The sequence below is a fragment of the Spinacia oleracea genome, chromosome 3, assembly GCF_020520425.1.
Source record: "Spinacia oleracea cultivar Varoflay chromosome 3, BTI_SOV_V1, whole genome shotgun sequence".
In the NCBI taxonomy this organism is placed as follows: domain Eukaryota; kingdom Viridiplantae; phylum Streptophyta; class Magnoliopsida; order Caryophyllales; family Amaranthaceae; genus Spinacia; species Spinacia oleracea.
Genome location: NC_079489.1, coordinates 13,808,942 through 13,819,987, shown reverse-complemented (window position 1 = coordinate 13,819,987; position 11,046 = coordinate 13,808,942). Strand labels below are relative to the sequence as shown.

The window sequence follows — 11,046 nt, the reverse complement described above, 5'->3', positions numbered from 1 at the left end:
AAGCTAGTTGACATCCACACACTTTATTATCGTATAATTGAATGATTATTGGTTTCATCAACGGCTTATGTATGAGGCGGTCTCATAGAAGACTATTAGAGGTTACTCTAGAAAAATCTAGATGTGTAATGAAAAATCAAGTATGATGTATCTAGAAATATCTTAGACATGTGATGTGGAAATATGTATTGACAAGTGTAGAGAAATATAGAAACTAGGATACAACAACTATAAATATGTTATATATATGTGCATAAATTGAGAGGTGAGCTAATCAAGAAAGCTCCCACAAAATATGAGGGGTAGAACCAAGGGTTCAACCAAAGAGATAAGTGAGAGATATGAATATATTTGTACAATTCTTATCAATGATAAAAATAAAATTTTGTTATATCATTCAGGTCCATTAAAACTTCCGCGTACGTTCTCAAATTTCTATCAAATCCAAAATCGCAAAACATAAAGATTTTTATAAAAAGGAGGTAATACTACGTACGCATTTCAGTAATTAATTCTAGTACCGCTTCCCTAACCTATCCACCATGTCTTTCATTTTCTCTGAACGGAGTTGATTTGCCATCCTTAATTAGCAATTACGAAGTCCACAATTAAGTAACACAAGGTGATAATATGATAATAGTCCCAAATATTGCTTACTAGAAAGAGATCATATATAGTCCCTAATATATCTCCCAGATCACTAGGCCATTAACGCGCCGAGATCAATAATTGGAAAAAGAAACCTATCATCATCATCAATGTTGGTTATTTTTGGAGGTAGAGGTCGTTTAGAGATTGGATTGATACGGATAAAAGGAATTGTTGTAATAAAGAGGTCTACATCTTCGGTCTAGACCACGTGAATCTTAATGCTTGTTTGGTCAAGAAATTAAAACAACCATCTTGGTTTCCTAGCCGAAATAGGCAAACAACATAGACAGACCACTTGAATGTTAATGCTTGTTTGGCCAAGAAATTAACACAAACATTTTAGCCGAAATAGGCAAACAACACAAACACAACGTAACTTAATCCTTCGTTCCTTTCTTTCACTTTTTTTTCCAATATTTTTTTTAACTTTATCGTATCACCAAAAATTAATTATCAGGCCACCAAGAAGCAAGAATACTTAAACTTCATTATTAAAATATTAAAATATTAATACTAAAAATCAACATGGTCACGCGAATTTCCCTATTTTTTTTCTCTTATACTGCCCATGTAAATCATTCACACACACAAAAAAAAAAACTTAATACTTCATAAATCATTAAGAAATTGACATTTGATTGGCCCTAAGCTAGCTAATTGACAAACTTGGCTCAGAAATTAGAACAAATTTCTTCACCAAGGACCCTAATACTATAGATTATATTTACTACACTATATAAGAGTGTATATAGAGATAAAAAAAAATGATTTTGACACACTAAAATAGCACGAAAATTACTCTACTTCCACTTCCGAGTGCCAAAATGAATACGTCAAAATCATTTTCCAAATAATGAGCCTATGATAATTAATTGTTTATCATGAATGAATGCAATTTCAAGACTTGAGTAGTTGGCGGATGTTGATAGGTGAAATATCATTAACATCCCCATCAATCAGACGTTTCGCAATTGCCACGTTAGCAGCATCGGACGGATGATATGGGTCCCAAAACACATACTTGGATCTATCATTGCACACCTTAGATGTCGGACCACAGGGGATTAAACCCCCAAAACGCCCACTCGCATAGCAACAAGCATAATTTGCGTTCTCAAAACCTGTCACATTCCATTATTCCGTATACCAAAAATTAGCAAACAACACAATCTTCACGTTTAATCTATCTATCTAGTATCTACTCCCTCCATTCCTTTTTGTTGTTCCCATTTCCTTTTTTGGCATTTCTTTTTGTTGTTCCCCTACTGAATCTTTACTATTTTTGGCCATAATTTTTTTACCAATTTACCCTAAGATTCCCCACTATTTACCAAAAAACCCTAAGATTCTACCCTTTTTCCACCCTCTTTTTCCCCACCACCCTTATTTAATTAATTTCCCATCCCCCATAACCCCACCCCACTACCGTCACTTTCACTCTCTCTCACCTCTCTGATTTCACTCTCTCTCACCTCACCTCTCTGATTTCACTCTCTCTCACCTCCGATTTCACTCTCTCTCACCTCACTGATTTCTCTCTCTCTCTTCAACCTCCTTTCATTTTTCTCTCTCTCCTCCTTCCTTCTCTGTTTCGATTGCTGATACCCTCAAGAACATCAAAGATGTTCTTCATTTTCATATTCCTCCTCTCACTTTTCTCTCTCTCCTCCTTCCTCTCTCACTTTTCTCTCTCCTCGTTCAATATCGCCGCCGCCACCACCACAACTCCGCCACCGCCACCACCACCCGAAAAAGCTGAGAATACGTATTATGGTTTTAGATGGTGAAATTCGACCACGAAAACCCTAGATCTAGAGTTTTCATGGTCGAATTTGACCTCTAAATCCTCAAAATCGTGAAATTGAGATCAATTGGGTATTTATTTATTTTTGTATTCACGTTTCAAATTTTTAGGGTTTTTTTTTTTGCGAACTTATGACGAATTTCTGGGTTGTTTTTTTGGTTGATTTTGGTCGAGTTTTTGGTTTAATTTTTGTCGAATTTTTGGTTGATTTTGGACGAACTTTTTGCCGAAATTTTTGTCGAATTTCGGGTTGAATGTTCTCGAATTTTGGTTTGATTTTGGTCGATTTTTTGGGGTTTATTTTGGTCTAAATTTGGGTTGAATTATCTCGATTTTCTTGTCTAATTTTTGGGTTGATTTTGGTTGAACTTTCTCGAATTTCTGGGTTTAATTTTGGTTGAATTTGTTCGATTTGGGTTTAAGATTTGGGTTTAATTTCTGGGTTTAATTTTCTGGGTTTAATTTTCTGGGTTGAATTTCTGGGTTTAATTTTCTGGGTTTAATTTGTTCGATTTGGGTTGAATTTTCCTGATTTTCTGGGTTGAATATGTTCGTATTTATGGGTTGAATTGTGCTCGAATTTGTTCACGAATTTGTGAGTTATTGAAGTCTAAATTTCTGGGTTTTTGTTGGATTTTCTTATTTTTTGGTTATATTTTAAATCGAATTTTCTGGTTCGATTTAGTGGTTCGATTTAGAGTTGTTCTAATTTTGTTCTTTTTCTGGTTCGATTTTAATCTGATTATTTTGTTAATGAAATATCTCTCATTTATCTTATTTATTTAATATTTTCTCTCTCCTTACTTTATTTTAAATATATAATCTCTTACACACAATCATTATTCTTACACCCAATCATTACTCTTATCCCAATACAAACAAAGATTCAGTTTTCTTAAAAACCCCCCAACATTCTTTATGGGAACAACATAAAGGAATGGAGGGAGTATTATTATTATTTTATTATATACTAAAAGAGACACTAGGAATGACACGTATCAATTCCTGGTGCGATTTTTTCCCGTCAAAAACACTTTCTCAAAAAAAAATATCTGTTTGATTTTATATTTATTTTCTACCTTTTTATAAAATATTTATGTATGGAAACAAATTTTAGTTTATAAATTATGGCAATAATAGATACGGCGTGATAATAATTATTCTAAATTGGTAATATTTTAGTCAAATGACTATATTAATATAATGGAAAATATATCACTCAATATTTTGGTCAAATTACCATATTAGCATTTTAAATATGCATATTAGATGAATAAATTTAAACGAGTGTGTTAAAAATGTTATAACTATGCAGTAGTTTGGGAGATATTCTGTTAAATATTTTGTGAAAAAATTTATCAAAATCCGTGCGTGCACGGGATCTAATCTAGTCTTGCTTAATATATCTGTCAATTTTAGCCAGTGTTTGTATCAGGGGCTGAGTAAAAAGTCAGGTATCCTAAATCGATATCGGAATTTGAGGTTTCGATTTCAGATTACAAAATTTAAATCAATTACAACAGGTTTTGGTTCTTAAATTAACAGGATATGTGTAGCCTTTGCGAATTAACAGGGTACCTGCTGTTTTCACCACTAGTTTGCATCACATATTCACATGTGCTTGACACGTCTTTAGTGGTACACTAGACTAATGATGTACTCCCTCCGTCTCTTTTTGTTTTTTACGTTTGGTGTTTTGCACGCGTTTTAACGACTAATTAATGTGCATTGAGATTTTTCTAAGTTTTTTATGTAAACGAGGAAAATTACGTTTATTTATAATGTTTTCACTCTTATCAAAATTCTGATATTGGGAAAGTGAGAAAAAGTTAATGTCCCTGTGGAAAAGTGTGAGGGATTAAATAACCCAATAGATTTAATTGGTTAATATAATAATTGGACACAAATTTTGATAGAATATTAAATCATTTATGTGATAATATAAAAGGAAATGTAAAGAACATTTTGGGACACCCAAAAAGAAAAACGTAAAGAACAAAAAGAGACGGAGGGAGTAACTATTTTACGAAATACTACGACACTACGTACTACGTAAGTGATAACTTAATAGGAAAAAAACGTACCATAAGATTGGTAATTGACGAGGATATCATTGACAATGTGATAAGCATCTCCATAAACGAACTTAGATCCCTCGAGGTTGTTGCTTAGTTCTGTAACTAGGCTCTTTAATTGGAGATTAAATAATTGAGCTAGTTGATTAGGGAATGCAACACAATCATTTCCTGCGGTTGGATTTAAGTCTCTCTCATAAGGTATGCAACCAATTGGTCCAACATTTACCACAACTATCCTCCTTGCACCCATGTTGTAAAGTCTCTGTTCAAAACCACATGAACCAACATCAGCTTAAATCCACAATATAATGTACATCTATAAATATATTAAAAGGCGTTTCTAAAGAAGTTTACATGACACGTGGCTCTCTGCATATTAGTCACTCACTCTATGCGATTTTCACATACATAAAAAAAATGTGAAATATTGTTTGCATAAGGTTTGAACCCCTAACCTTGTATTTAAACAATAGAACATTTACCACTACGACATGACATGTTTCATGTTATCATTGTGAAAAAAAAATAATTAAATGTAAATGTCATTAACGTAGTAACCCGGGGCATCGCCCGGGTCCAAAACTAGTTAATACATTAAAAAGCGTTGTCTTGACCGTATCCCAACCACATTCAAGTTTATATTTGGAAAAATTTGTGAGAATTAATAGACCTTTTATTTCATAGTTTTTGTGAAAAAACTTCTTTTAAAACTTTTTTAGTGAGAAAAACTTAATGTTCATAGTTTTTAATACCTTAAGGTAAGATTTCTGCCAAAAAAAATACTCTCAATTTTTTTCCTACAAATATATATGTGTATTATACTATTAACAATTATCATAGGAATCGGTCCACGTAGTTGGATGGGAAAAGTGGGAGTAAATGCCCGAAAATGTATTAAAAACTTAATGTGTATTTTTTTAAAAAAATGTATTTTCTCACAACACAATTTTTAAAAGGTGATTTTTCAAAAAAAAAAAAACTATGGCAAAATGTCTTTTTTCACAGATTGTTTGTGGCTGCCTTTTTGTCTCTTTTAAAGACAATAATAATTGAGTACTCCCTTTTTCCCTTAATACTCGACCTGTTTTGATCGGATACGCTTGCCAATGCACAACTTTGACCACCAATTTCTTTAACTACATATTATAAAAACATTAATATTTTGAAAATATAAATTAAGATGAAGTCAACGATATATTATATACTAACATTTGTTTTCATATACTAGAAATAAAATAGGGTCAAAGTAAATTATGTAAATAGTGCAAAAAGTCAAAACGGGTCGAGTATTAAGGGACGGAGGGAGTAATCAACAAGGGATTTACTCAGTAGACATTTACTGTTCTTAATACTCCGTATTACTTCACAATCTTGTAATGCGTATTTAGTACAAAGTACTAACATAAGTGAATGGTCAAATAGTCATGAAGTGATTAGTACAAGGAAAATGATACGTGCAATTCTAAACGCCGGTTAAGTGGCTAAGTAAAAGTAAAAAATAAACCCAATACTTATAGACTTATAGAGTTATAGAATTATAGTTAGCCTTTAAGGCGAGCACTGTATATATCAAAATTAACCGTTAAGGACGGATGTAAAAATTAAATAACCACGAGGTAATTATATCTTACCGTAAGCTGTAATCTGTATTTTGATATCATGGCATCGATAAAAGCTTGGGGAGACACCATCTGCTGCTCTAATTTAGAAAATAGTGGAGTTAAGTAATTATTAATGAAATCATTAGAGCCCATTGCTACTGAAAACAATGCGTTACTCAGAAGCTTCTGTGTTGCTGCTTCTCCTATACTGTAGATGATATCTTGCTTTGTGTTTGCGAAGTTGTCCAGTTGTGCGTCCAAATTTAACCTCCCAACCTAAACATGTCATGTCACATTGTATTAGTACGTGCCATTTTATTCGGAAATACTAGTCATATTCATTATTTAACGATGCAAGTTAAAAGTTATCATCAGTAACTCAGTAAGTACCTTTTTATCGGGAAATAATAGTCACATTCATTATTTAATGACTTATGGTGTAAAAGTTGTCCTGTTTTTCAGAGAGTTATTATATATATATTAAATTATGAGGCCGGGTTTACCGTTTAGAGTGAGGTGACAATATATATCTTTACTTAGTAAGTATTTTGTAGGGCAATTATATCTTTAGTTATGAAGGATTATTGGTTCAAAAGGTCTGTTTGCATGCACAAGGTGTACAATAAATTTATTGTACACCAACATAACCTTTATCCAGTTTTATCTAATTTTTACCAAATTTTCTCTAACTTTTATATTATTAAAAAAAATTGATAGATAAACATTTTAAAGGGCTAAATGATAAATTTTATGCATTATTAGTGATTTTGAAGAAATACTTTTTAATAAAATGACAAATTTTATCAGTAAAAGATAAATAACTTTTACATATATAAAAGTAAATTTTAAACATTTTGCGTTAAATTTAACTTCGGTATATAATATTTATCGTACACCCATGTAAATTAGAATTTGTGTTATTGGTTTAAAGCGACTTGACAATATATATCCGTACATAGAAAGTATTTTGTAGGGCAATTATATATTTAATTATGAGGGATTATTGGTTTAAAGCGACGTGACAATATATATCCAAACAGAGGAAATATTTTGTAGTATGATTTATAAATGTGAACATTATTTTCGTCTGACATTGTAATAAATTAAAGAAGGGTTAATAAAAGGGGGGGGGGGGGGGGGGGGGGGGGGGGGTCTTACAAAAAGGGAGCCAGTCTGGTTGAGAATGCCACCACCACCAGAAGCATAATTGACCCCTTGCAAAATCATACTCCCTCTTGTGCTTGGAGCCAAGTAAGGTGGACTATAATCTCCTAATCCAAGTTGCTGACCTATATCATAGCCATCATAAATAAATAATTACATAAATAAATAAATCACTACACACATAAACAAATGTTTACAATATATACATATACATATGTTTACTACGTACGTGTTATTCATAAATAAGTTTGATAATAAAACTAAGAATTTAATTTTAACACGGTGCGAGTGTTATTAAAAAAATGCAGTTTGAGGGTAATATTGAGATTACCAGAAGTCTAGAACTCTAGACATATACGTGAAAAAGATGATAATGTAGACGAGATTTTGACACTCTACAGCTAATTATACTTTTTAAAAAAAAAATACTTGATATATTTTACTATTATTTGTTTTGTTGGTAATGTTGCAAGTATGGGAGAAATGAAGTAAACATATGAAACACCAAATGTAGCATAAATTATGATTATGTTTTCAAGTCAATGATATGCTCCACATTTATTGTAGGATAGCCTTTAGTATATATCTGCTCATTCTTCCTAAAAGCTCGTGAAGATTAAAAGGCAAGTGGTTTTTCCCTTTACTTCTTTCGGAAATTATAAAGAAAAAAGGGAAAAAAAAAGCAGAGGAAATGTACTAGAATGGTACAAGAATGTAGAATGGACTTGCCTATAATGTCAACAATGGTACGTCCATTGGTGTATCTTCCTGTTGGCCGTCCGAAATCGATACCATTAGGCACGTAATTCGCCTTTGACAAAGACACAATGTAGTTGTTGTTTCCTACATCCACCAATGAATCTCCAAACACGAAATTTGCTATTGTTTGCTTTTCTGATCCATTACTTCTACTACAAACCATGCTTAAACTTAATGAAATTATCATGATTAAAATGGGTTTATTTTGTAGAATACTCATTTTGTAAATGTAAAAAATAATGTAGAAATAACTCGATTTTAATTGGAGGACAATATGTTTTGAGAAGACAATGAAGATAATAAAATGTTGGAAGACATTTATATAGAAGGGGAAATAAATTGATGATTCAAAAAATAAATAATAAAAGGCATTGAATGCTGTCTGTAAAATCAGGTTCCAACCCGTGAAAGTCATCCCAAGAAATGCAATTGGGCATTAACGAATGATTCAAGATGATGAAAATAAATAAAATATTACTGAGTACGTAGTAATAAATAAAAAGGTGTTACGAAACGTATGTATGAATTACAGTAGTAGAACACACTTGCAGTGAGGAAACCAACAGGAAATTGGATTTGGTGTAAATAATTTTACTTACGAGTAGCAAGTTTCGAACACCTACCTACCGTAGTTATTAATCCCCAACACCCCAACCTTGAAGCTCGATCTTGCGTAAGAAAGATCGAATAAGAGTAAGAGATAACGCAATATGCCAATATGTACGTCGTTTATGCATCAGGGTGCATATATAGTGTTCAATTTGCATCCTGTTTTTAAATGAAAGAATAATAGGACAATTACAAAGAACATAGATAATAGGAAGAACATAAAGGCAAAATACAAAGAACATTGATAAAATATAACAATTTATCCCATAAATTTAGCATATTTTTTGAAAAGAAATCATCAACAAATCTTCAAACTATGAATAAAAACAAAGAATTCGTAAACAAGTGGAAGAACATTCCAGACTAAAGTAGAAAGAACGTATAGTAAAAACTCATAGAACATATACACCCATAGAACATGTAGTTCAATCCCAATGAACTTATAACTCAAACTTAAAGAACACATACTATCAAAATTACCTACATTATAATCTAATCAACGTCATCTTCAAGCTCATACAAAACACAAAATTAGAAAAGTAAATACCAAAACGCATGAAAAAACTTAAGAAAAAGTAAATAACAAAACACATGAAAAATTAAGAGATACTCCGTACTCCGTACATTTTCTTTCAACAACATATATGGAATGATAAGACGTTCAAATATATATATATATAAAAAAATCATTTAGTTTAGGATAGATAATTTTATATATAACTTTATCTGCCTTTTGTTGTTTAACTTCCCAACTATAATATTTTAAAAAGATTCTATTCAACTTCTCTGCTAAAAATAAGGGATATTTAAAAATCTGTTTTTTTTTTTAATTACTTAAAATATAAATCATGCTTAAAACTACGTCGTTTTGCACGGTGTGCACAATGCTCACTGTGCACCCGGGTGTATAATCCAACTTGCGAGAGACCGCGTGTAATCCGATCTGATTATAACTCAATCGATCAGAAGAAAAAAAATAAGTTTAGGGTGCGATTTATTCACCTTATTTTTAATGAACTTTTCTTATTTGAACTTATATAAACGTAACTTATTATGCCTTATTTTAGCTATAAAATTAGAGTGGACAACTAAGGCCCTGTTTAGTTCACCTTATTTCTCTTGATTTGATCTGATCTGAACTGATCTGATCTGATCTGATCTGAACTTATTTTTTCTGATCTGATCTGGTCTGGTCTGGTCTGATCTGATCTGATTCTTCAGAATTAAGTTTAAACAAAAATCTACATTTATTAATATTAAACGACTTACGTGTAAAATAAATGTTACACAAATTTATAATATTGTTATTATTTACTTGACTTTGCTCATGATTTAAACTATTCCTTATATTAGATAGATCTACACATGATCTAGATAGATCGGTTATGATCTAGACATATAAGTTCTGATCTGGATATGATATGTACAGATCAATTCTAATCTAGACATGATTTGTACAGATCAATTATGATCGGGACATGATCGGTTCTAATCTGGACATGATCTGGACATGATCTGTACAGATCAGTTTTGATCTAGACATGATATGTACAGATCAGTTTTGATCTGGACATGATCTGTACAGATCAGTTTTGATCTAGACATGATATGTACAGATCAGTTTTGATCTGGACATGATATGTACATTTCAGTTCTGATCTAGACATGATCTGAACATGATATGTACAGATCAGTTCTGATCTGGACATGATATGTACAGTTCAGTTATGATCTGGACATGATCTGTACAGATCAGTTCTGATCTGGACATGATAAGTAAAGTTCAGTTCTGATCTAGACTTGATCTGGACATGATCTGTATAGATCAGTTCTGGTCTGGACATGATCTATACAGATCAGTTCTGATCAGGTCATGATCTGTACAGACCAGTTCTGATCTGGACATGATCTTTGCAGATCAATTCTGATCTGAACATAATCTGTACAGAGTCGATATATAGACCAGTTATAATTTGGACATAGCGATTCTGATCTGGACATGATCTATACAAATCGGTTTTGATCTGAACATATTGGTTATGTAAGGATCGGTTCTAATGTAGACAAGATATTTGCAGATTTGAACATGATCTGGACATGATCAGTTATTATCTGGATATTATCTGATACTATCAGTTCTAGTCTGGATATATAATGGTTCTGATCTATAAAAATCAGTTCTGATATGGACATGACATGATCATATCGTTTCTGATCTGGATTTAATGATTTTAATTTGGACATGATCAATTTGAATGTTTTGTTAATGTTTTTTTATGCCTTAAATAATAGATTTTAATTGCACCGACAACAAAATTATTTTTTATTAAAGCAATAATAGTAATAAAATATTAAATATAATAACAAGGATATAAACATA

At 31.7% G+C, this 11,046-nt stretch overlaps 1 protein-coding gene across 1 annotated transcript; it reads right to left on the bottom strand.

Annotated features, from left to right (window-relative positions):
• Positions 1–1,241: 1,241 nt before the first annotated feature.
• Positions 1,242–8,543, bottom strand: LOC110801462 (GDSL esterase/lipase At4g16230). Its single transcript, XM_022006827.2, has 5 exons — positions 8,028–8,543; positions 7,293–7,423; positions 6,165–6,410; positions 4,540–4,795; positions 1,242–1,772 (listed from the first exon to the last, which is right to left on the bottom strand). Exons 1-5 carry the CDS (start codon positions 8,470–8,472, stop codon positions 1,549–1,551), a joined length of 1,302 nt encoding a protein of 433 aa, XP_021862519.2. The 5' UTR covers positions 8,473–8,543; the 3' UTR covers positions 1,242–1,548.
• Positions 8,544–11,046: the final 2,503 nt, after the last annotated feature.

Excerpts from the sequence above, each read along its gene's own strand:
- LOC110801462 (XM_022006827.2), bottom strand. The coding sequence starts at position 8,472 with ATGACTTTCACGGGTTGGAACCTGATTTTACAGACAGCATTCAATGCC. Across the intron at positions 7,424-8,027 it reads TACCATTGTTGACATTATAG|GTCAGCAACTTGGATTAGGA; the intron begins GCAAGTCCATTC and ends GCTATGATATAG. Across the intron at positions 1,773-4,539 it reads CGTCAATTACCAATCTTATG|GTTTTGAGAACGCAAATTAT; the intron begins GTACGTTTTTTT and ends GGAATGTGACAG.